Consider the following 27101-nt stretch of genomic DNA (forward strand, 5'->3'; position numbering starts at 1 on the left):
TAATTTTTTTTAAATGAGCTCCAATGTGACAGCATTTGGAGGTGGCAGGTTCTCTTTATAGGGATATACAATATAGTAGGTCGGGAGGAAGATAGTTGTGATTCAGAAAGGAACAGTCTGAGTAACACTGGCAATAGAATAAAGGGTATGTATATGAATGATAATATCTATCATTCTATTTAACTGGAGGACCTTGAACTCCTGTTACTTGAGGAGGACTTTGACTTCGTGGGAGTAACGGAAACAGCTAGTATGACTGGGCTGTTAACATACATGGGAACAATCTTTTTCGGAGGGACATGGTCAGTAGAAGGTGAGGTGCGGTATGCATGTATGTCAGGAGCAAACCCAAAGTGCACATGCGTGAGGACATCGCTGATGAAAATTGTGACAGTGGTGAGTGCTTGTGGCTAGAACTAAATAAGCCAGAGGTAAATAGTAAACTGATTGTGGGGGTATGCTATAGACCCCCGAACATAGTTACATAGATAGGTTGAAAAAAGACACAAGTCCATCGAGTTCAACCTATAGAGATAAAGGAGGATGAGGAGACTCAACTCTTCTCACAGATTGAATTGTCTGGAAAAAGGGTAACGCTGTTATAATGGGGGACTTCAATTATCCGGACATTGATCGGGTGAAAGCAACCGCACACTAAACCACGGCTGGCCGTTTCATTAACTTATTAAGAGACAGTTTCATGAAACAGATGGTAGAAGTCCCAACTAAGATGAATACATTAGTAGATATAATAATATCAAATAATACCGAGCTGGTTTAAGACATAGTAACTTGGGTAGCAGCGATCACAGGGTGATCACACTCACAGTAGGTTACAGAACAAAAAAGGCAGATTGGTTTGACAAGAACACTAAACTTTAAAAAGGAAAACTTCAACAAGCTGCGATCATTAATGCATGATATCAAATGGGAGCAACAATTTTTAACACAGAAGCTAAGTGGGATGCATTAAGGCAGGGCTCAAAATTTCCACTCGCCTGCTCGCATTTGGCGAGTAAAAATAAGGTGAGGGCGAAATTTGGGTCTCCAAGTACCGGTCCGCAGGCCAACTCCGGCCCGCGAGCCGGTACTATGTGGCCCACAGCCAGCTGACATGTCAGGCACACGGTCGCAGACCGCGTACCTGACTTGCTGGAGAAGCTCCACAGTCTGCATCTGTGTCGGATACAGACCGCAGAGCAGCTCCTGTCAGCTCCGGCTTCCTTCGGCCGCAGCTCTGACAGTTCTGAGCTCTGGCCGAAAGAAATAATTTATGCAAGCAGGATCGATGACTGGTTATCTGGGGGTGATAGTGAGGTCTGCTGCTGGGGGGGTTAATAAGGGGGATTAATAAATCGTACGATTTTCGGCAGGTTTTCCAGCGTGCTTGGAAGACGAAAGTCGTACGACCTTACAGTAGAAGCGGTCGCACGCTGCCCATACATCTGCCGATTATCGTAGGACCGCGGGATCACCCACAACTATAGTACGATAATCGGCAGGTGGATGGACACCTTTAGTGTATGTGTATATTAGGCCCCATTCCCACCTACAGTATATTTCAGGTGTGATTAGAGATTCCTGTGTCAGGAACTTGCGTTTTCTTGCAGCAGGAATCCCTAATCTGCCGTTTACAAGCGGCAACTATCATAAGATAAGAATTATCATAAGATTATTTAAGAGGGTGTGTTTAGGGGCGGAGTTAAGGCCGAGGCAGGGTTAAGGCCGTGACACACTGCACGCGAAGCAGCGCGGAGCGGTGGGGCGCTGCCTTTGTGAGCAGTGTGTTATGCCATTTTCTCCTGGGTACCTCAGCTGGCGAGAGCTCGCGGAGCTGAGTGTGCCGAGATGAACAATTTCAACTTCAGCCAATCGGCTCGTGCGTATAAACCGGCACGTGGAAACTGGCATTTAAAAAATATTAGATGGAAGGGACAACATTGGCCTTCCAGAACTACAAGGAATGCAATAGAAAATGTAAAAGTTAAATCTGGGCAGCTAAAATAGAATATAAAAAATTTATTGTAACAGTCGGGGGGAAAAAAATCTTCCCAATAAATAAACAATAAAAGGGTAAGAAAGTAACAGGTTGGCCCCATAAAAGATGAGAATGAGAGGCTGATTACAAGTGACAAGGAGAAGCCTGAAGTATTAAATGCATTCTTCTCCACAGTATATACTTGTGAAAGCAACGGGTTTAATGAACACAACAATAATCTGGGTAGCACTGGGAGGAAAATACCACTGTGGTTGACGAAGCTAGGGTTTGCCCAGTACTACAGTCCTAGCAAAAAGTTTTGAGAAGGATACAATATTAGTTTTCACAGAGTGTACTGCTTCAGTTTGTATGATGGCAATTTGCATATACTCCAGAATGTTATGAAAAGGGATCAGATCAATTGCAATTAATTGCAAAGTCCCTCTTTGCCATGAAACTAAACTTAAAGGAGAACTATGAGGTGAGTGAAAATCACTCAGCCTCATAGTTCGAGCCGACGTGTGACAATTAAACTGTCACACTTCGGCTCAATAGATCGGGAAGTGAGCGAACACATAACGTCGCTCGCTCACTTCTCGATCCTGTCCCTGCAGAGAGCCGTGACTGTCAGTCACGGCGGGTACAGCTGGCTCTGCCTCTAGATAGGTGTTGACGAGGACAAGGCTGGGGACCACTCTGTCATGCTGATTGAGTTAGAATAACAGACTGGAAGCTTTAAAAGGAGGGTGGTGCTTGAAATCATTGTTCTTCTTCTGTTAACCATGGTTACCTGCAAGGAAACATGTGCAGTCATCATTGCTTTGCACAAAAAGGGATTGCAGCTAAATCAACCAATTATCGGATCATCAAGAACTTCAAGGAGACAGGTTCAGTTGTTGTGAAGAAGGCTTCAGGGCGCCCAAGAAAGTCCAGCAAGCGTCAGGACCGTCTCCTAAAGTTGATTCAGCTTGCTCAGGAATGGCTGCAGGCAGGTGTGAGTGCTTCTGCGCGCACTGTGAGGCGAAGACTTTTGGAGGATGGCCTGGTGTCAAGAAGGGCAGCAAAAAAGCCGCTTCTCTCCAGGAAAAACATCAAGGACAGACTGATATTCTGCAAAAGGTACAGGGATTGTACTGCGGTTAAGTAATTTTCTCTGAAAAATCCCTTTTCTGATTGTTTGGGGCATCCGGAAAATACCTTGTCCGGAGAAGAAAAGGTGAGCGCTACCATCAGTCCTGTGTCATGCATACAGTAAAGCATCCTGAGACCATTCATGTGTGGGGTTGCTTCTCGGCCAAGGGAGTGGGCTCACTCACAATTTTGCCATGAATAAAAAAATGGTAGAAAAACATCCTCCAAGAGCAACTTCTCCCAACCATACAAGAACAGTTTGGTGACAAACAATGCCTTTTGGCTTGGGGAACAAAACATCGAAATTCTGGGTTCATGGCCAGGAAACTCCCCAGACTTTAATTCCATTGAGAACTTGTGGTCAATCCTCAAGAGGCGGGTGAACAAAAAACCCCCCACAAATTCTGACAATCTCCAATCGTTGATTATGCAAGAATGGGCTGCCATCGGTCAGGATGTGGCCCAGAAGTTGACTGACAGCATGCCAGGGCGAATTGCAGAGGTCTTGAATAAGAATGGTCAACACTGCAAATATTGATTCTTTGCATAAACTTAATGTAATTGTCAATAAAAGCCTTTGACACTTATGAAATGCTTATGAAACGTAGTTATACTTCAGTATACCATAGTAACATCTGACAAGAAGATCTTAAAACACTGATCCAGCAGACTTTGTGAAAATTTATATTTGTATCATTCTCAAAACTTTTGGCCAGGACTGTACAAAAACTCCCCAGTACCAGATAACTTGCACTCACAGGTACTCACAAAGAGCTAAGATGGACCTGTGTCTTTATTCAACCTCACCTACTAAGTAAGTACTATGTAGGTACAATAATAGCAAGGCAATTTTTAAGGGCTCCATACTTACTGGGCAGGTACAAGCTGATTGGCAAATAGCAACTGTTGTACCAATACTTAAAAAAATGTTTGAGACGGCTGATTATAATACCGTGGCTAATTCCAGTCCCACATTAAGTCCCACACCTGCAGGAGCTAAACCGTTTAATTAGTATATCCAGTAGGCCTCCCTCCGATTGGACCATTTTGACTCCAGGAAGTGTCTCGGTAAGGAGTGATTGTCTACCTTGTTCAAGATGTTTCTTTTGTGCTCTCCGAATCTCACTCTCAAAGTTCTTGAGGTCCGACCTACATAAAGCTTACCGCAGGGACACAGGATGCCATAAATTACATACTGTGATGCACAGTTGATGAACTGTTTAATAAAGTGTAATTTACCTGTGGGGCCGGAAAACTCCTTCTTCCTTTGACAGAGAAATGGGCATGCGCCACAATTGTGCACGTTGCACTTGAAGCAATCAGTTTGGCCGAAAAGGCACTTGCCTTTGGATGATTTGATCTTACTGAGGGCTATTGAGCTCCGTAGGTCTTGGGTTTCTTAAACATGACTCTGGGGACTTTCGGCAGGGAGCAGGTGAGGACGGGGTCTTCTTGAAATATTCTCCAATGTTTTTTCAACACCCTGGAGATCTTGAAGGCCCCATCATTGTATTGTGTACAAAAATTGATGTTAAACGATTCACCTTCATTCTTTACTTTTTCTGGATGGGGACTTTGTGTTTCTGGAATGCTTCCTCTATCAAGCGCGCACCCTTATCTTCAAATTTCATTTTAAGGATTTCTCCTTGATTGAGATAACCCTGCGTGCAGGTTCTCTTTAATCTTCTATATTGTCCATCAGGTAAATTTTTTATCCATCTGGGATGATGATTACTCTTTGCATAAAAATACGAGTTACCTGCTGATGGTTTGAAATTAGTCTTTGAAATTATTTTGCCTCTTTCAACCACTCTGAGTTCTAAATCTAGAAACACAAGGGATGTTTTATCGACCACATATGTGAAGTCTAGCTTAAATCTTTACAGCGTTCAACAAACTTCATCAGCTCTTCTGTGGAACCATCCCAAATTATGATAATATCATCAATATACCTGCCATAGAGGACCAGGTTTGCCCCAAAGGGATTGTTGGTCCAAATGAATAATTGTTCCCACAATCCCATGAATTTAATTGGCATAACTAGGGGCAAACCTGGTCCCCATCGCCATCCCTTTGAGTTGGATGTAGAAGTCATCCAAAAAGGAGAAATAGTTATGAGTCAATATAAACTCGATTGCTTCTAGAATGAATTCTGCTTGTTCTGAGTTGAACAAACCACATTCCGACATAAAATGTTGAACTGCCCTCAGCCCAAATTGGTGTTCAATGGAGGTGTAAAGGGAGGCCACATCCAACGAAAGCCAGATATAGTCTTCATTCCAAGTATGGTAGTCTAGAACCTCTAAAATGTGACCCGAATCCCTTACATAAGAAGGTAGCTCCCATACTAGTGTTTGCAGAAAGGCATCTATATAGCTGGCCAAAGACAGCCATTCTGAATTAAACGAAAAAAATGAATGCTGCTATGGACCCCACCATTCAAGTAAGGGGAGGGTGGATTGTGTTTTGGGGATGCTGTATGCGCCCATGCTTTGTTACACCATAAAAATGGGTGCAACAGGAAACATGGCCACAAAAGTGAACATAGCACTTAAAACAGATCTCCAGGCAAATAAAAAAAAACATTTGCAGAGTAATAAAACCCTCATAAGGTGTATGCCACTCTATCACTGTAATTTCTTTATTATTTACACTTTTCATTCATGCCAGAGTATGGCTCTTGCTATATGCCCGGTACTGCGTGAATGAGAGCTCTCATACAGAGAACTCACACTGTTTGTCCTCCCCTTGTCCATTCACACAATGCTTTGTATCCTGTGAACCATTCACACAATGCAAGGTATTCTATAAATGGGCATGGGGAGGACAAACAACACTGTGGCTTCTCTGTATAAAAGCGGCAACATATAGCAAGAGTTAATTATAGTAAACTCCCCAGCCCGAACCCTAACATATAGCAGGAGGAAGGAAGTGAGGTAGAATTTTTCAGTGAGTAAAATTGTAAGTAGCAGTTTTTATTTTTTGTTTTTTAATTATGCTATGTGAATGAGAACATGTAACAAATATACAATTAGGGGTTATTCACAAAAGGAGCAGAAGGATTAAGCCAATCCTTCGGCTGCTTCCCTGCTTCACCCGAACCAAAGACACTGCCAAAGTGGGCAGTTGTAAAAAAATAGAATAAAAAATGTAGGAAAATGGCCTGGGGTCCCTTTAGGTCTGCAAGGAATGTTAGGAGGAACCCCTAAATAAAAAAAAAATACATGGAGTTCCCCACTTAAGTCATCCCTGACACTTTAGGTCTAGTAGGAATTTTAAGGGGGAACCCAATGCCCAAAGATTTTTTTAAAAATGGGGTCCCCCTAAAATTCCCAACCAGACCCTTAATCCGGGCAATGGCCTGGCAGGGAGGGGGGTATGCAAGTGAGTGCCCAACCCCCAACCCCCTCCCCCTGCACCATGCCAGGCCACATGCCGATGGGGACAAGGGCCTCTTCCCCACAACCCTGGCCCGGTAGTTGTGGGGTCTGTGGGCAGGGGGGCTCCTCTGCATCTGGGTACCCCCTTTCATAAATGGGGCACCCAATTGCTGCATACCCTTGTGAATGAGTAAGGGGTAGTTGCACCCCTACTCATTCACCAAAGGGTTAAATAAAATGTAAATAAACACACCAGCCTTTTGAAAAATATATTTAATTGAACAAAAGACACAAAAAAACAGTTTTTGACAATTCCTTTATTAAAAAAAACAATCCAACGCGGCAATCCAATGTTAATTACGTTGTCCAGCGATGTAATCCAGCGTCAATCATGATAAACGACGACGCCATCTCGGCAAAATGAAACAAAATCCAGCTGCCCTGACAAACTGCCGCCGCAGGATGAGCAATTTGTCAGCTCCAGGCCCGAATGTAAACAGATGGGTGGAGCTAGTGGTGACCTCACCACTCGCTCCAGCCGTTTGTTTTTATGCCATGACAAACAGTTGGGTCCGGCAGGTGGCTGGATTTTTTTTATTTCGGCGGGTCGGCATCGTCATTCATCAAGATTGACATTGGATTATATAGTTGAATCATTTTTTGGCAGGGTTTTTCCACAGATTTCCTCTTTGAGTATTAAACTATGAGCTATTCACCGCATACACAAAAACCACCAAACACCTTAAGGTAGGGGGACCACATATTGGGTAAGTGTAGTGCTTGGGCTGGTGTGCTATTTTTTTCCTCCTCAGCCTTGCTCACTCTCTGTAAAGTCAGGCAAAATTTCTCACAGACTGGGACATGTGGGCCATGGCAGCCATTCTTCTGGTTCACATTGCTACAGAGAGAAACATCACTCCCCTCCAAGGAAAAGTTCAGCAACAAGACAGCACTCTTCCTTCTCTCCTGAATGCCCACGCAGACCCTGAAGGAATTCTTGTTGGGCGTGAGAAGGTGTCCCGCTATCTGATAAACTATTCTGCGCTAGGTGCCTCAGCAATATTTCCAGAGATCATGAGAATGAGGGCGCCCAGGAAGTAACCCTGCTGAAAGATGTCATGCGTGAATCCTTGGCAGAACTCAGGGCCAGCTTACCAGGTCCTTCACAGCCACTGCCTTTGGCCCATGCCTCTCAGGCTTCCCTCCAACCAGCACCAGCCATTCTGTTGGTTGAAGACTCTGAGCCAGTTCCAGATAAACAAGGCGATAATAATGATGATTCTGAAAGCCCCTTCAGAGATGAGCAGGAATGTTCAGATTTCAACTTTGCCTTAGTACAACCATATATCAGGGCGGTAAAACAGGCTTTAGATTGGGAAGACACTACAGAACCACCAAAGAAAACAAATCATTTTTTTTCCCTTTTTGAAAATAAATAGACTGCCTGTTTTCCATTTATGGAGAACATTAAAGAACTGATTCGGGAAGAATGCTAGAAACAATCCGTAAGCAACCAGTTACAGAAATTATATCCACTAGAAGAAGTGGATGCGGCCTCTCTGGACACACCCCAGTGGTTGATGCTGTCATTTTTCACTTAGCAAAGAATGTTACATTGCCTATGGAGGATTCAACATTGTTCAAAGATGTCCTGGACAAAAGGATTGACCAGGACTTCAGGGAAACCTGCGATTGTGCTCACCTCCGTTTCAAGAGCCTTAGCATGCAGGACGGATGATCTTGAGTCTACAATCAATCAGAATCTTCCGAAAGAGGACATTTTTAAAGCCCTGGACTAGTTGAAACTCACAGAGGATTTTGTTGGGGAAGCCTCTATTGACATAATTAGATGCGCCTCCAAGGTAATGTTGCATTCTGTGACAGTAAAGAGAGCTCTATGGCTGAAGCCTTGCATTGCAGACCCCTCCTCAAAGCAGGCCTGGTGCAAGACTCCATTTGATGAAAAGTTCCTGTTAGCCTCCAAGATGGAGACGGCAATATCTAGAGTTACAGGAGGGAAGTCAGGCACGTTGCCTCAGGACCGTAGGTCTAGAAGGCAGAAGAATTTTCCCTCTAGGTAGCAACAGAAAAGGTTTCGGGGGGGGGTGGTGTGTCAAGATCCTTCTGTCAAGGTAGAGACCAGAAGAGAGCATGGAGAGGTACTCAGGCCTCTTTCAGGAAATTCCAAAGACAGAAATCCACAATTTACCCCATCAGATTCTTCAAAGTCTTTTTGACGGTTTGCCCGCCCATACAGTTGCAGTAGGAGCCAGACATTGTCATTTTGCGCAGGTTTGGGCGGAGCATTGTGGGGAACCATGGGTAGTTTCTACAGTCTGGTTCGGTCACCTCCGGACCTTTAGTAAGAGAACCCTGCGTCATTCTTTTATACTCAGGTCAGTTCCAAGGTCTCTACAAAAAGCAGACATCCTGCAGCAATACCTCAACTCCGTTCTGGCCAAGGGGGCGATATCTCTTGTTCCTTCTGAAAGATTCAAGGGATTTTATTCCCTAGTGTTTCTCATAAGGAAAAAAAGACGGGCGTCTCGAAGCCGGTTATAGACCCAAAAAAGCTGAAACACTACATCCGTTTAGAAAAATTCAAGATTGAGCCCCTCCAGACCATTATTTAGGCAGTCCAGCCAGGAGACTGGATGCTTTCGGTAGACTTGCAAGACACTTGCCTACACATTCTCATCCTACCAGCCTTACAAAAGTATCTGAGGTTTGATTTGGAAATCTGCATTACCAGTTTGTCGGTCTACCTTTCGGCCTCTCTACATTCCCAAGGACATTTACAAAAATTCTTATTGCCACGTTGGCTCCTCTTCAAGAGCGGGGATTGCTCGTTCTTTATTACCTCTGACACTCTTCTGGTAGCGAACAGCAGGGATGTGTTATTAGATCACAAGGAGGTACTCTTGAATACGCCAACCAGGTTCGGCTGGGTTATTGAATTCTGGGAGCAGAATTCAATACTCAGGGAGGATCTATTTCTCGTCCTCCACTGAAAGATCGGAGCCTGAGGTCCAGGATCAAGAGGACTATAATGGCAACCTCAATGTCAGCGTCGCAATGCATGAGTCTACTGGGGACAATGCCATCCTGTATCCCCATGGTTTCTTGGGCACAGTGGCATCTCAGACCCTTCCAAAGAGGTTTCCTTGCTCAGTGGAGGAGGTCACTCCTTCTCCTCTAGAAAGATCCTTCTATCTGCAAGCATTCTTAGAAATACAGAATAGCCTATGCATTCCCTCCCATAGCACTGATTCTGAAGTTACTCTAGAGCGCATGAGTCAAACTCAAGGCCCAGGGGCCGAATCCAGCCCACCAGGCCATTTCCTAGACTTCTACTTTCAGATCTAGGTATTAAGTTATTACTAAAACCAGTGATAATGGAATGCAGAGGCAATTATGATAAAGATTAGATACATTTATATAGTCTTACAGGCCCTTTGAGGGCTACCATAATGTTGATGCGGCCCACGGTTAAATTGAGTTTGACACCCCTGCTCTAGAGGCTCTACAGAGAGAATGTGTTGATATTGGCAGACCTTGCTTCCCTCTGACCATGCAGCTGAGCGTTTGCTGTCCAGTCCCTCTTCTAGTATTTCCACACCTCTTGTTTCAGGGGAAAATGCTTTATCCGTTCCCAGGCAAGCTGGTTCTGCATTCTTGGAAGTTAAAAAGAGGACGCTAGAGTTTCTAGGCTGTTCATCAGCAGTGATCGACACGTTACAGAAGGCTAGGAGAACCTCAACAACATCCTCAAATATCAAAAGGGTTTGGCATAAATTAATGAGTTTGTGGCAGACCAGAACTTTGATCATAGCTACATAGTTAGTCAGGTTGAAAAAAAGTCCAACAAGTTCAACCTATAGAGATATGGGAAAAAAAAAACCAAGAAAAGCCTAAAACAGAACGCTATGCTCACAATTACCCAATGTTGATCCGGAGGAAGGCAAAAAAAACCCTACTAAGCATGGTTCAATTTGCTCCAACGGGAAAAAAATTCCTTCCGAAGCATGGTTCAATTTGCTCCAACGGGAAAAAAATTCCTTCCTGATCCCATAAGGCAATCGGATATTCCCTTCATCCACAATTTCTGGTGCTTAATATACCTATAAGAACTCACTGTAAAGTAATATTCTGTGCATTTAGGAATACACCCAGATTTTTTTTTAAACAGTTAACTGAGCTAGCTAGAACTAGCTCCTGGGGGAGTCCATTCCACATTTTCACATCTCTAACTGTGAAGAATCCTTTCTGTTTGCAAAGTTTAAACCTCTTTTTCTCCAGACCCAAAAGAGTGCCCCCTTGTCCTTTGCAGTGACCTTAAAGTGAATAATTTGGCACCAAGCTCACTATATGGACCATTTATGTATTTATACATGGTGATCATGCCCCCCCTTAATCACCTCTACTCCAGAAAGAACAAATTCAGGTCAGTTAATCTTTCCTCATAGCTGAGCTCCTCCATGCCTCTTATGAGTTTAGTTGCCCTTCTCTGCACTTTCTCCAGTTCCACAACATCATTTTTGTGAACTGGTGATCCATCTTTTCCCTCTACATCACAGGTGTTGTCTGTTCTACAGAAAAGACTAGATCTGGGTCTCAGACTGAGCTCGCTTAAAGTCCAGGTGTCTGCCATCTCGGCCGTCACCCAAATCAAATGGGCCGTCGATCCACTAGTTGTTCAATTTCTAAGGGCAGGATTGAGGATGGGGCCACCTAGCGGTTCTTTCTTTTTCTAATGGGACTTGTCTCTGGTTCTCAATATGTTGACAAAAGACCCCTTTTGCTCTGACAGAGCGTTGCCCACTGCTGGACATCACCCGCAAAGCTATTTTTCTGGTGGCCATCACTGCAGGCAAGCGAGTGTCAGAGATTCAAGCCCTTGGTTCCAAAGGCTGCCTCATTTCCTGCCAAAAGTTGTCTCGCACTTTCACCTGACCCGGGAATGGGCTTTACTGGTTTTTCAGGCAAACTCACAAGGTTCTTTACATGAACTGGATATATCCAGAACACTCAGGACTTACTTTGAGGCAAGAAGCTCTTTCAGATCTTCTAATAATTTCTTTGTGATCCCAGGAGGGAGATTCAAGGGAAAGGAAACAAAGGCCAAGACACTTTCCTCCTGGACTGTTAAGACTATTAAGAGAGCGTACAGGGCAGTAGGGCATGATCCTCCTACTTCAGTGAAGGCTCATTCAACCTCCTACTTCAGTGAAGGCTCATTCAACCTCCTACTTCAGTGAAGGCTCATTCAACCAGATCCATTTCAGCTTCCTGGGCAGCTCAAGCCAGTGTTCATATCAAAACAATTCATAGAGTGGCAAGCTGGTCTTCCCAAAACACCTTCCTTAGTCACAACAGGGTGGATCCAGGTGCTTTGTCTAACATAGACTGTAGGACAAGAACCACAGGCGTCTGTACCTGTGTCTCAATAAATGTTTGCATCTATCCCACCCTGTCAGCTCATTATTTATCACTAGTATTCTGCCATGTAGGCACCAGGAATACAGAAATATTGTTTTCATACTTACCTGTAGTTTTCCTTTCCTGGTGCCTATCCATGGCAGCATATTTTCCCTCCCTTGGAACTCACATTAAGTTATTTACGAGAATGCCTGTGGGGGATAAAGCTTCTCAATTTATAGATTTTTACTGCTCCTGTAGGCAGGGCTGGATTTATTCTCCCTGCTGCCCCAACATTGCCGAGATCACTTGTACAAAACAAGCAAAGGCTTCCCCGCTGCGCATTTAGCTCTGCTTGTCCTGTGCATTTAGCTCTGCTTTAAATCAGACATTTCCACTCTCTGTACAGCATTTCTACAGGCAAGGAGTGTACCAGAAAAGTTTTGATTGTCATAAGGCCTCTCAGGGATCCTAGACTAGTAGCAGCACTAGCAGTAGCTACAGGCTGTTGTCTACTTTGGTTGTTTTTCACACGGTGTGTGCTACCTTCAAAGTGGTATCTTTAGGCCTAGGATCTATGGCAGCTACCTACAGCTCCTCAGTAACAAAGTAGCCCACTAAGGATTTGTGAGACTCTGTCAGATACAGCCCCTGCTGCCCTGCAGCATAATGCTTGGATGCTGCTACAGTTGCAGGTATTGAGGAAGTAGAAATTAAGCACTGGATTCAATTGATCAGATCAGTCAGCTTGTGATAAAGCACAATGGTTCTGGAGAGGCTGCTCTTCACAAAAAGGGGGTGTCCCTCAAAAAAAGGGTCCAGATTTGAAGATTCACATGTATGAAGTCTTATGAGAAGTGCCTAACAGTCTCAAAATCCAAAAGCTTTTAATAATCGTCCTGGTTTGCTAATGACCAAATTCAAAAACACTTTTGCTGATTCACGGATTCTGAGTATACCCTATACAACAAATAATTAACTCTGTGATTTAGGTCAGCTTTGAATCCTCATGATTAACAATTACGTTTAAGCCCCGAACCCCTGAAATGCATGGGTTGTTCTGTGTTGTTTGGGAACCAATACTATCAGTAAAAGTTTTTAGACTGTTTGACACTCTCGTTTGACTTTTTTACTGCAGGTACGCCAGCCAAAGAATCTGGAGGGAAAAGGCATAGATGTACACTTACAGCTTCGGTGTTCTAAGTTAGCAATCATAGTTGCAATTTGATCATAAAATCTAGCAAAGCTGTGAAAAATTTCTACCTGGCTAAAGCACAGGAGGGAGCCACACCTGATGGAGCTAAGCAAGATTCTGAGGAGTTTATGGACTCAAGCAGGGAACAACAGTTTGCACCACAACTCTTGGTGGATTGTCAGCAGAAGAGACCCAATACAGCGGACTGCTTCTGTTGTGCTTGGCATAGCACATGTTGCACTGCTTAATAGAAGCAACTGAATTGAGAACACCGTGTAAAAACCTTGGGTACTCACAAACCAGCTCCTCAAATCAAGATAGATTTAATTGGTCAGAGGTGACCTGGTCACTATAGCGGGCAGCAAGACTAACCATAAAACTGTCTCTTGCGAACAGGAGAAATGGCGGGGATATGCTTTTTCTTGCTGAAAATGCAGTAATAGAGCGTGGAGTATGTGTGTGTGATGCTGCAGCTGGTTATGTGGCACCTAATTCCGTAGCGTTAAACTTTTCCTTGGAAACCGATGGAAAAAGGGGGTGATGGCGCTCAATGATTGCAATCATTTTTGTAACCGCCAATGCTCAGCCCACATGGCACACTCATTAGAGAGTCATCAGAGACTGGTTCACCCCAGAGACTGTAACACAGCTCTGGACCTGGGAAACACTCGGTGGCTAACACATTACACAAAGGTCTGGAAAGCACTGCAAGGAAAACCCAATGCTGGAATGTCAGGTTCCAGGTCGTCCTGGCAATCTTTATTCCAGCGGCATATGTGTACGGCCTCCAAAGCTATGGCTGAGAATATGCTGGTCTGGACACCTGTGTAAAGAGCCCAGTTCATCAGCATAAAGATAAAGTCCTAATTGAAGAAAAAATAATCTTACAAAATAGAAAATGGCTTTTAAAAAAGGTTAAAACATTTCTAGATAGAATAAAGATGTTCATCCTCCTGGGTCAACAGCTTTATTGTTTGCCATTGTCCTAATCCTCCTGTAGCTACCAGTATTATCCAATGATCTCTGAATACCTGCAACCTGTGTCCCTAATGAATGAGAAAGAATACAGAAATAAAATGTCATGTTTACCTGTAATTTTCCTTTCCTGGTGCTTATCCATGGCAGCATACTAGTGATTAAGCTCGGCCCCTAAGCCTACCTACAGGCAGGGCCAGATTTTCCACAAGGCCAACCAAGGCCAAGCCTTGGGGCAGCATGGAGTAGAGGGGCAGCAGGGGTGTGGAATTTCTATCTCCTGATGCCCGGGACAAGCAGTTCCGGGCACCTCCAAAACATTTTACAGACCAATGCCCATTTGAGGAGGTTGAGGGATGTCTGTTAGACTTTCAGGCTATCTGGTCAGAAAGCATCCCTAGGTAAGAGATGTGGTTTCCAGGGGCTACAAGCTAGAGTTTCTCTGTCTACCTCATCCCTGCACCATGTTATCCAACCTACCTGTATCTCTTCCAGGCTAGCAGACTTCCATGTTTCTGTTGCAGACCTTTTCCACCAATGAGTTATTGCCATTGTGGAAAGATTTCAGGGTTTTTACTCCAGCCTTCCAAAACCAGAAGGCGGTATCAGACCTATCTTGGATCTGCAGGCTTCAAATGTCTGAGTCCAAATATTTTGCATGTGATCCACAAGGTCTATCTTGTCCATCAAGGAGACTTCACACAAAGGCACTTCAAAGACTGTCATTTGAACTCATTAGGGATATTCCCCTTTCCACTCTCACTCACAAGGTTGCTTTCCTTGTTGTCATCACCTCTGCCATGTGTGCGTCTAAAATGCCAACTTTGTCTTATAAAGAACCCTATCTGATCTTACAAAAGAATGAGGAGGTATTGAGGCCTAGTGCCTCCTTCCTATGGTGGTTTTAGCCTCCCACCTTAATCAGAACATTGTTCATCTGCCTCTTTGCCCGGCTCCAGTACATGAAAAGGAAATATCACTGCCTGGATGTAATTTACTTCTCAGACATTGCTTCCATTCGAAAGATTAACTATTTGTCATTCCTGATGGTCTCCATAAAACAGAACCAGCTTCACTTTTCACTATTTCCTAGTTGCGCAGACAGCTCAGCAGCTGCTCCTAGAGAGAAGGAAGAGCAGCATTTCCCCCACCGCTGATCTTTCCTCCTCCTCTCTCTAAAGTCAGATGCGATGTGTATTACATCACTTCCGCCTTTAGCTGTCATTTCTCTGGCCGAGAGCCAGAGAAGCTGGTGAAGCAGATCTCTGCTTCATCAGCTTCTTTGGGAGTCCCTAGGTGACAGGGGTCTTGGGGACCCCTGATGTCGCCATAAAGAGGGCCTGTCATTTTTTTCTAGCTATCACATTGGGGGCTTTTTAGCCCCATGTGATAGCAATCAAGTGTAAAAAAAAATATGAAAAACAAAATATTTATTAAAGACTCATAATAAAAAAATAAAAAAAAAAACACCAAAAAAAGATTTAAGTCCCCCGCGCGCACACACTTATACACATAAATAAGCATCGTTTGCGCCTACGTGCAAAAACGATTACACCACACGTTACATATCGCCGCGAACGTTGCAATGAGAGCAATAATTCTAGGCCCATCATCAACGATAACACTAAACTGATGCGCGGTAAAAGCTTTTAAAAAGTCGCCTTTGGCTAATTTTAGGCATGGTAGTTTTTTGCGATTTTAGTTGGCGCACGCAACTTTACAGCTTGACATGTTTGGTGTCTATTTACCCGAGGTGACCCCGTCTTATATTTTACCAAAAAAATTGGGTAATAATAAATGTTTTAACATAACGTAGGGAAAACTTTTTTTTTCCCCCAAAAATTTTTGGCCCTTTTTTCATTATATAGTAAAAAATAAAACCCCAGTGGTGATTAAATACCACCAAAAGAAAGCTCTATCTGTCCCCAAAAAATGGTATAAAATTCATTTCAGTATTACATAGTGTTACATAGTTATAGTATTTGAGGTTGAATAAAGACATAAGTCCATCAAGTCCAACCTATTGTGTGTGTGCATTTATGCTTGAATGATTCCACACTCTTAGCTGAAATCACTTCCTGCGGCAGTGGGTTCCAGACTGTAACCGCTCTGTGAAGAACCCCTTGCACCCTGTGTGTTGAAATTTTATTTTTCCACCAATTTTTGGTTGTGCCCTCTTTGTTACGGAGCTAACCGTAAACAGTTTGTTAATAATGTTACTGTCGCCCTTGAATAGTTTATACAGGAAAATCATGTCCCCCCCTTAATCTCCTAACCTCCAAAGAGAACATATTTAATTTTAACAACCTTGTTTCATAGCTCAGGTCCTCGAACCCCTTAATGAGTTTGGTTGCCTTCCTCTTTACTTTTTCCAGCTCAAGGACATCTTTTCTGAGTATCAGTGACCAAAATTGGACCGGATACTGAACCGCTGAATACTGAAAAATGGCCTGGACAGGAAGGGGTTTAACACCCCGGTCATCAAATGGTTAAGGAATACAGGTCCCATCCCATTGTTTGTGATCTACTGTTAGTAATGTTTTTCTACAAAACAGAAGCGTAGTGGAAGGGGTTATACCTGGCTGCGCAATTGCTTTTTTCATTTGTGTCCAAATCCTCGTGTAGGCAGTAGTGCAACTCAATTGTCTCTGCATAACTGGACTCTGTTCCTTCATGAACTCCAATGAATAAATCTTATGGGAAGTATGAAAATCGTGTTAATTTGAAAAACTTATGTCTGTCTACCTTTTATGATGCATAATGTACCTCTTTTCTGTTTGTATAATTATGCAAACATTTTTATATATATTTAGAGCAGAAATAATTGTAACCCTCGCAGTGGAGCTACCAGTGCTCGTTCTGGTCTAGGGAGACAATAACAAAGTAAAGCTAGCCATACATCTATACACTGAGTGGCCAGATTATTATGACTGACTTTGTAGTCAAATTAGCTATAATTTCGCGCTGATGTTGCTAGAGGGCCAGACCATTATAAATAGGGAAGCAGGTTTTTACCACAACAGTGGAAGTGATTTTTTTCTGAAGAGGGTAAACAACGCGATTTAACAGCCTTTGAACGTGGGATGATTGTTGGCGCTCGGAGCCATGGAGCGAGTATGAGCAAAACAGCAGAATTCTTTAAATGTTCAAGAGGGGCTCATTGTTAAAGTGTTTAAAGACTGGACTGTCAGCCGAAAATCTGGGTCTGAACGTGCGAATTGTGGCCGTCAGCGACTAGTCAATGTTAGGGCAGAACGGAGAGTGGCAAGACTGGTAAAAGACAACAGAAGGGCAACAGTGCATCAAATTACTGTAGATCTTAATCAGGGATCCTCTCAAATGATCTCTGAACACACTGTTCGCCGTACACTGCATCGTATGGGATATGGAAGCCGAAGGCCTGTTCGAACACCATTGCTGTCTGCAGTTAACAAGATAAAACGTCTACAATTCGCAGAGGAACACAAGGATTGGACAGTCGAGCATTGGAAAAAAGTAATGTGATCCGATGAATCACGTTTCCAGTTGCATCATGCAGATGGCAGAGTGAGAATTTGGCGGGAACAGCATGAAAGCATACAGCCCACATGCATGAGTACAACCCTTCAAGCTGGTGGGGGCAGTGTTATGGTTTGGGGCATGTTTTCCTGGCATGATTTGGGCCCTTTAATTCGTGTGGAACGACATCTGAATAGCACAACATACCAAAGTATTGTTGCTGATCAAGTTCATCCTATCATGTTGATGGTGTAGCCCAAATGGAGATGGCTTCTTCCAACAAGACAATGCGCCATGCCACGGTGCTCGTATTGTGCAGGAGTGGTTTCAAGAACATGAGGGAGACTTTACCTTGCTTAGGTGGCCCCCACAATCACCAGATCTCAATCAAATTGAGCATTTGTGGGGAGGGAGGCTCCAGGGATCTGCCTAAGAGCAAGCCATCTCAGAGGATAAGGGGAGTATAACTTTTTAATTTACATAGACATTAATTTACATGACACAAACGAGCACTTAACCCAATGAGTGAGGGGGGGTAGCCCCAATGCAGGAGTTAACAATAATTTCCCCGGAGTTCTTCTTTAAAGATTTACTTTGCATTGCCATGGTCTGAAAAGGTCAATAAAAAAAATGTACTTACAAAAAAAATTTAATGCAAAACATTGTATCTATACATCCCAAAGATCTTATCCTTATATTGTTCAGGGAGTGATTCTAGTTGCAATGCTGCTCTTTAATAAAATAGTGTAAATCTATGCAGTAAATATAATGAAGGGGTTCCATCTGTAATTGATCACTACACAGTGCAGAGTTTCATTCTAACATTAGGCAGCACAGTCAAATGTTTTTTATAGGGACTTAGAAAGGTTGCGTCTTCCAAATGCTGAAAACACTAAGAGATAGTAAACTTCAGGAACAAATAAATAATGGTCACTGATATATTGCATCATGTGTGGCCTTTCGTTACACAATGAAAGGTGTCATTTTGTGGACTTAATATAATGCTCCTAGTTAGTTCCCCAGCTTCTGGGGCCTGGCTACCTCTGCTATGTGTGTGGGTGATGGTACACACGCTGATCAGGAGGTAGTAAACTGGAGGATGAAATTACAAGTGTCAGCTGCTACCGCTATCTGGGCGGATACACGCTTGACACACAATACATTCACTGCTTACACACAAGCCACATACCTGCAGCAGACGCTTTCCCATAACAGCTTGAATCTTCTATCTTGCTGTAATGTGACTGAATGGGGAAGTCCTGGCACCTGCTCTGGAGTCACTAAGTCAGTACATAAGTAAGTACATAACTTTCCAGTGGCAAATGGGATCAATTTCTTCTGGCACAATATCATACAAAACAAAATTCTGCTTCTACTGCAGGTACACAATACCAATGGATTATTTTCCCTTTTTGATATTTTTATTTCCCTTTTTCTAAATTATTTTTTATTATACTTTGTTTTTTCTTTAGTCCAGGGATGCTAATGCCTTATAGAGTACGAGTAAAATTATGCTCCTGTGACAGACTATGTATGCTGCTTTTGCTCATCTTATTCTAAAAATGCTATTACTGACCCATGATGAATGCGGAGAGCACACCTAAGCTGCATTCTTTTGTCAGGTTAGTAATTCAGGAAATACTGAAGCCATTACATTGGCATGACAACCACGCAACTAGCATTTTCAAAAGAAATGTCAGGATTGTGAACCCCCATATTTTTCTCACAACAGGTTTCCTTTAAAGGAATCTGTCAGCCTTCATAAACAGTCTTTGTTTCACCCGCTTACCTTGATCCTAGCCAATGAGAACCCCTCTATAGACTATTGAGGTGCACGTTATTAGATAATGGGGATGCATGTTAGTGGGACTTCACTTCTAGGTTGAGTTTAGCTCCCTACTAAATGAGTGCAACCTGAATCAATTTTAAAAAGGCAGACAAGTTTGCATTATAAGAAGCTTCGAAGCAGCTCTGGGCAGTATTTGCCTCTACTGGAGAGGAAAATGGCAGAAACGACATTAGTACCATAATGTGAAAAATCTCCGGTTCTGATAAACTCCCAATACTCCTAATAACTGAAAACTCTTCACAACACTTCATACTGGCATTCTTGTTTACTAGCCAATTGAACACAGAACTGCAAACCTCTAAGGGGGTTATTAACTTAAAAGCTGAAGGATATAGCCATAGGTTCTGCTAATCCTTTGGTTTGCTTCGGCAGCGGGAACTGCTGTATGGACTGTAAGTCAGCCGAGCCAAATATGCATTCAGCTTGGCTGAGCCGAAACAGACCATTCTTCACGTAAATGTAAACAAAAATGGCGTGGGGTCCCCCTTCCAAACCATACCTTTTAGGTCTGGTAGGAAGGCCCCCCAAAAGAAATGTGTGGGATTCCCCCCCAAAAATCATACCAGGCCCTTTAGGTCTGGTAGGAATTTTAAAGTGGAACCCCACCGCCAGAAAATGTAAAAAAAAATAAAAAAACTAAATAACTTAAGTTTAGTGCATGCAGCATTTTTGCTGCGGGCAGGGGTGTGTGGCTCCGGTGCCATTTACTTGAAAGCACCGCCAAGCCCTATCCCACAACACAGGGAGCCGCCCAGGATGCTATCCAGTGCATTCCAGCAGCTAATCGTGCTGGAACGCACTAGAAATGGTGTGAACAAGCCCTTTATCTGGGCACTGGACTGGCAGGAAAGGGTGAGGAGGAGCGTGTTCTCCCCTCACCATACCAAGCCCTCGGATGTACAGGGCTGAAGTGAATATCAGAACGACGTTCAGTTTGGTTATTCAATCAGCTGCCTTCGGGACGGGAGCTTAGTGAATAACCTCCTAAATGTTTTTTTGTCGCCATAACCCTTTAGTTTGATTTTTGCTGCTTGTGTCTATAAAAAGGTGCAATCCTAAAATATATTCTCCTTTTTTGCAGATGCCCTGGGAAGGAGTACCATATGTTTTTAAATAGGGGAGTACTAGTTAAAGCAGGTCTGCTCTTATATTTTCTGTAAAAAGGATCTTTACGTACCATTTGTTATTTTTTTATATGTCATTCCTCTTATGGTACTGCTCGCCCTGTATGCTCTTTTACGATGCTCTTAAATGTTCTGGATTGGCAAATTATATTGAAAAAAGTATAAATAAAAATTAAAAGCAACTTTACTGATCTTAAAGCTGACAACAAAGGCATCCTCTCCCTTTACTTCCTGGAACTCTGGCTCTGCCTAGTAGAAAATGTGACAGTTCACAGCACCTGAAGGAGGAAAATATGTCATTTACCCAAGATCATGAGATTTTGCAATTACAGCTGAGTTCCCATCAAGGCACTGGTGATATAGATTTCCCAGGATGTATCTGTGAGTCCAGGGCTACATCACCAGTGCCTCACTCAACCAGGGAATGGAAAAAAAGTGTAAGCAAAAACAAAAAAAGTATGTTTAATGGATGTAAGATTTTTTTTATATTAGCATGAAGAGCTGCATGCTGATGTGATTTTAAGTGAAGGGGGTAAAGGTCCGCTTTAAAACTGGTTTTAGTGCTAGTCAGCTTTCTCCTTATGTTGCATAGGAAAAAAAATGCCACATTTGATGCTTCTGCATTAGGCTATGTATTCTTAAGCAGAATTATTCACTACCTGTGCACCGACACCATTATCAAATTCTCGTACGCATCCAGGGCTGGAAGTCAGACATCTCTGCAAACTAGTTACAAGCAGAGGCTAAGAAAAACCTTCCCATTGTTATGCTTGGCACATATGGCCACACTGCTGAGTGTAATTTCTCAATTTAGCTAGCTTTTGCCACTTACTTTTTTTTAGGTTTTGCTGCAGAACACTCAAGAAGCAAAACGCCACCTTGGGGAAAAAAATATACTTCTAAATTTGATTTTTTAAAATACCTTAAACCATCACCAGACCTGGGAATAAGAAAGTTTTACTTATTTTTTCTGTGAAGTCTAGTATGCATAAATAGATTAAATAATAGTATAATAAAAGAGGACCTAAACGCAGCTGCCTTCATTTATTATACTTTTAAAGTAGCATGGATTGAGTCACTCGATTTTTTAAAGGATAAGTGTTCTTTAACTATCAATCTTTGTATTGGCACTTCTCCTGCAACAGAGTAAAATTTCAATATGACCTTTTACTGACCTTTTAACACCACCAATCCTATACAGCTTGTAGTATCTGCGTTCACGCTTCTCACAGCCACTGTTCGTGCATACTATTCCAGATATGAGATCTGCTCTCCATTAAGCTGAAGGAACAACTTGTTTACAAAGCTAGGAGACTACAGGCCATGGTGCTTGGAACTAGATGTTCCTTAAAACAGGGTAACCCATATTGGCAGTTTTTCCAGAGCCTGCAGAGACTAATTCAAATCTTATATTCAAACAAAAAATTTAATTATGTTTAAAAGCTAGAGAATCCGTTTAAGGGCCTGTCTTGACAGGCTTTGGGCTTTTGTGGATAGCCAAATGCAGCTCTCATTTGACATCAATTTGAGACTTGTCTGAGATCATTAAGAATTATTTTGATCTTCAGTATACCTTCTTCTAGTCTATTTCAAGCTTGTCTGCCTTCCTATAGACTTAAAAGCACTTCTGGCATGAATAAAAACCATTGACCCAGGCCCTTAATAAAGTCACAGCAACAGATTGATTAATGTTTTTTCCTTCAGATATTTAAAAAAAAAAAAAAAAAAAAAAAAAGAAGGTCTATCTATATCGCTGTGTAGTTAAAGAAAAAACAAAACAAAAAACTGAAAACACAGTATTTGGTTTAGAGAGTCTATCACAAAATCAGTTTATTCTAATTTTTTGTTTTTAAAAGCCTTCCATACATTGCTGTTCTAGTTCCAGTATGATGTATTATGGAACGTGCATAGTTAATCACACTCGGCAAGCTCTAAAAACTTAACTGATCACATGAATTTTATAGAATGAGCAAAGGATTCAGTTACTGACTGCTAATCCCTCCGATAACAATTCCTGCTAATCGACGTAAGAATTCATAGTACAGACACACCATCCTACCCTGTTCCACGGGTTTTTCTGGATGCTGCAACCACTGGCACATGGACTTGGTGTGATCAGGTCATGCCCTGTCTGGCAATTTGGGGTTTAAACATCTTTTAAAACGTGGTAAAACCTGAAGTGCAGAATTAAAAAATGACTTACTAATCTTTCAAGGTTGCAAAGGAATTGCCAGGAATCTCTGAGCTCCATAAATGTGAACACAAGGAAGGCAACGTATTCAATATAACAACCACTTCCCAAAGAAACCTCTGGCAGTCAGAACTTTGGCTTTGTTTTTATGAGGCTCAGGAGTCCAGACAATTTCAGTAAGGCTTCTTAACCCAAATCACTTCATACACTACAGAGACAATCCTACACCACTGTGCCCAAATGTCCATTCAGAAGGACAAGCTGGGCTCCCATGCAAACTAACTCTTCAATTCCTGACATTGTTACCTACAATTTTAGACATTATAGGATCAAGAACTAAAAGGAAAATGGTTTTCAACCTCCCTTTATCAGCTGAAGCTTATGTTGCCTGGGCATTCTTCTGTCCGCAGGCCCAGCTGGCCTCCTCCTCATTCCTGGACAGACTAGGGCTCAGATACAGACAGGACAAAGCCCTTGGCCCTCAATATGTGTCGACATCTACCTCATCACTTAATGGGGTCAGTCTTATGTGAAAGGTTTGATACAAAGGCCTGAATGAAAGCACAGCCCACACCCGCTGTCCTGTAAGATTCCAGAGTTCAAATACAGATACATCACTTCCTCCGGTCCTTCCTCTCTGAACGTCGGCTTTGTTGGCCCTCTGCATTGCGTGGCATGAGTACTATGTTGTCATTGTTGGTGTAGTGTAAGGCATATCCTTGAGGAGAGTATGGCCGCCCTTCCTGATCTCTAAGCTGGCTAAACACTTCCTGATAAAGGCTTTCTACTTCCTGCTTCATTCTCTGGAGTGATCTCAAGTTTTCTCCTTTTTCTCTTAACTGAGAGTTACGTTGTCGACTTAAACGCTTCACCTCTTGTTCCAGGTTCAAAATTGTGTCCAGTTTTCTCTTGCGGCAGTTCTGAGCTGCCATCTTGTTCTTTCCTCGCCTGCGAATATCTCGCACTAAGCAAAGCTGTGCCTCAGTAAGTTGGTACTTGGTCAGCAGCTCATTAAATTCCTCTACAGGCATGTTAATAATCTTATCATTACTAAAAGGAATTTTCATAGCTCTTGCCCTTTGCTCATCTCTTCCTGCTTGACTGTCTTCAAACCCTGAAGTTCTTCTGTTGCCTCTTGCCACTGCAGGTTGCGGTTGCTCCTCTGGCTCTTCAGGAACCATATTGTAAGTATGATTGTGCCCAACATGCTCAAGAAATAGCAAGCGCTGAAATCGGCTAGGGTCCTCAGAGCTCATTCGGCAGAACTTGCTGTATTCCGGCTGGTAATCAATGGATTCTTCTGACTCCTCAGGCTCCACCATCTCAGAATCAGAACTGTATCCTACTGCTCCTTCTTCAGAGAAAGAGGAAGAGGATGAGCAGGAAGAAGAGGAAGATGATGTCTCAGACCCACTAGGAGACACTGGACTACGGTGAGAATCCAGAGATAGACCAGAATCTGAATCTAGTTCTTCTTTAAGCTGTGAGGCTTGCATTTGGCTGAATCCTTCCTCCATTGCTAGCTCCATAAGGCTAATTTCATCCAGCAAAGCTTCATCCAAGATTCCACTAAGTGGATCTTGCAGGACATTAGTGGCTGTTACATTAGCTGTACTATTTTGCAGTGAAGGAAACAGAATTCCAGAAAAATTTGTAAAACCAAAAGTGGAATTCAGGTCAGTGGAGTTATGAGAGGAGAGCTGAAGCAGTGGGGATTCAGGGATAGGAAAATTCTCTATGGTGGGACTGTAGAGAGACATATTTTGAGAACAACCCTGAAAAGCGGTTTGGTGGATGTCTTCATTCTGCTGGAGTGATGGGTCCATGCTCAGATACAAGGGGTCCTCAGCTGAACTGTTCATGTCCATGGGCTACAAAAATAAACAAGTTCAGGAAATGTAATAATGATATTTTACACTTTAGCAATACATATCTACAGTATTGTTCTAAGCGTGTTGGAAAAGCTTTTGCCCACGCCATGATTTTGGACTCTGACCTGACCATGTTTGTACTCCAGATCATAAACATGCTGTATGAAGTCATGACTAACAGAATAACCTCTAAAATATAGCAGAAGGTGTCCCAAGTCAGGAAATATTTTAAATTAAAGCTGTCAAAGGCCTTTTAGCTAGATGTTTTGGTAATTAGAAAACACACAAAGTAAAAATCTTACTGTATACCAACAACCCTGACCTTGTTAAACAGAACTCACTAAAACAGCCCTCCTGAGTTATCATTCAGAACCCTCCTAGAATAGAAATAAGTAGTACCCAGTCTCCTGCAGCCCCTTGTAAACAACATTGTACCACTCCATACATTGCTTGGTGGTCTGAAATCTGAGCAGAGATAACTGCACTGCGATAAACCCTGTGACTACAGAAAAACAAGCCACACTCTAAGGTTCAACAGCAAATTAATTCTGAGAGGACTGGTTTTATAAGAATCAAAAGCCGCAAGAGTCCCAATCCTATGATCAGAAGTTTTTCCACAGATATTTGTCTCCCATGGGACATTTTAAAGATGATCTCAAGTCAGAAAATAACAGCTTATTAAGATTAAATGTATTTTTAGACTCTCTGTCTTTAGCTTCGGGAAAATAGGATTTTTGTACTCCGGGTAAAATCCTTTTCTCTCCGTTCATTGAAGGACACAGGGCAACAGATCGTAGATCCTGAATGGTAGGGTATATCGCCACCTGCAAGAGAAGGACGTTTGGCATATAACAAAAAGACAAAGACAGCCTAGGGGCGGCCCCTGCTGGTGGCCTCCAGTAAGTAACAAGCAGTTAGGAGTGTACAACCCATAAAAGAGGGCGGGACCTGTGTCCTTCAATGAACGGAGAGAAAAGGATTTTACCCGGAGTACAAAAATCCTATTTTCTCTCCCGTTCATTGAAGGACACAGGGCAACAGATCGTAGATTCTGAATGGTAGGGACGTCACCAAGTAGTACAAACTGAGGTTGGGCGGCAACAACAACCAAACACCCAAAGGTCTCCTCAAAGAGCCGCCTGCATCCGCCGATGCCAAAACATCCACCTTCTAAAACTTAACAAAAAAAGGTGTGAACAGAAGACCATGTAACCTTACAAACCTGAGAAACAGAGGTCCCATGACGGAAGGCCCAGGAAGCCCCAACAGCCCTAATAGAATGGGCAGTGACAGGGAAAGGAAGCTCACACCCCTTAACGGCATACGCCTGAATAACAACATTATGAATCCACCGAGAAATGGTAGCCACCGATGCGGCCCGGCCCTTCCGAGGGCCCTCTGTGAGCACAAACAAGGAATCTGACTCACGGAAAGAAGCCGGAGCTTCCAAAGAAATACGAAGAGTGCGAACCACATCCAAACAGTGCAGCGCTCTTTCCTTCCCATGAACCGGTTTCTGGCACGGAGAAGGCAAGAGAATGTCCTCATTCAGAACGCCGACACAACGCCGACACAACCTTAGGCAGAAAGGCCGGCTTAGGACGGAGAACCGCCTTGTCCCTATGAAGAACCAGCAACGGTGACTTGCAGGACAAGGCAGCCAACCCAGACACCCGTCGAACGGAAGTGATGGCAACCAAAAAGGCTACTTTTTGTGACAAGAACAGAAGCGGAATCTCCCATAGAGGCTCAATAGGAGATTCCAGCAACAACGAAAGCACCAGCTGCAGATCCCACGGCGCTAAAAGGCGAGCGGACAGGAGGAGCAACACGCGTAACCCCCTGAACAAAAGTGCGAACTAAGGCATTAGACGCCAAGGGCCGTTGGAAAAGCACAGTCAATGCAGAAATTTAGCCCTCCACCGTGCTCAAGGCCAACCCCCGAGTCACCCCGCGCTGCAAAAAAGCAAGAACTCTGCTGATTGAGAACAAACGCGGAGACAGAGCCCCAGCCTCACACCAGGCAAAATAGGCCCTCCACGTGCGATGGTAAATCTTCCTAGAACTGCATTGCTCGCTCTGAGCATCGTGGAAATGACCGCATCAGACAACCCCCAGTCCTTCAGGACCTGGCTCTCAACAGCCACGCCGTCAAAGCCAGCCACTGTAAAAGGATGGAACACAGGTCCCCAAGTCCGCGTACCACGCTCTCCGAGGCCAGACTGGGGCCACGAGGATGACGGTAACGTGTTCAGTCGCGATCCGTCGCAGAAGCCGAGGCAACAGGTACAGTGGAGGAAAGGCAAAAATCAGACCGTAAGGTTTCTAGGGAGCCAGTAGGGCATCCCCTGCCACCGCCCCGGGATCCAGAGCCCGGGCTACGATCTCTCTACCTTCCGGTTGCGTCGAGAAGGTCCACATCCGGCGACCCCCAGTGAAGACAAAGCTGATGAAAAATGTCCGGGTGTAGGGACCATACTCCCAGGTCCAC

At 43.4% G+C, this 27101-nt stretch overlaps 1 protein-coding gene across 1 annotated transcript in view; it reads right to left on the reverse strand.

The window, feature by feature from the left end:
• Positions 1 to 22947: 22947 nt before the first annotated feature.
• The window catches only part of LOC108792748 (nuclear factor erythroid 2-related factor 1-like), a 13335-nt gene continuing 9181 nt past the window's right edge, over positions 22948 to 27101 (reverse strand). The window contains exon 5 of the mRNA XM_018563590.1: positions 22948 to 24610. Within this exon, the coding sequence (XP_018419092.1) occupies positions 23354 to 24610 (1257 nt within the window). The 3' untranslated portion in view covers positions 22948 to 23353. The remainder of the gene's footprint in view (positions 24611 to 27101) is intronic.

The sequence above is a fragment of the Nanorana parkeri genome, unplaced genomic scaffold (assembly GCF_000935625.1).
Source record: "Nanorana parkeri isolate BGI_ZX_2015 unplaced genomic scaffold, ASM93562v1 scaffold679, whole genome shotgun sequence".
Lineage (NCBI taxonomy): Eukaryota > Metazoa > Chordata > Amphibia > Anura > Dicroglossidae > Nanorana > Nanorana parkeri.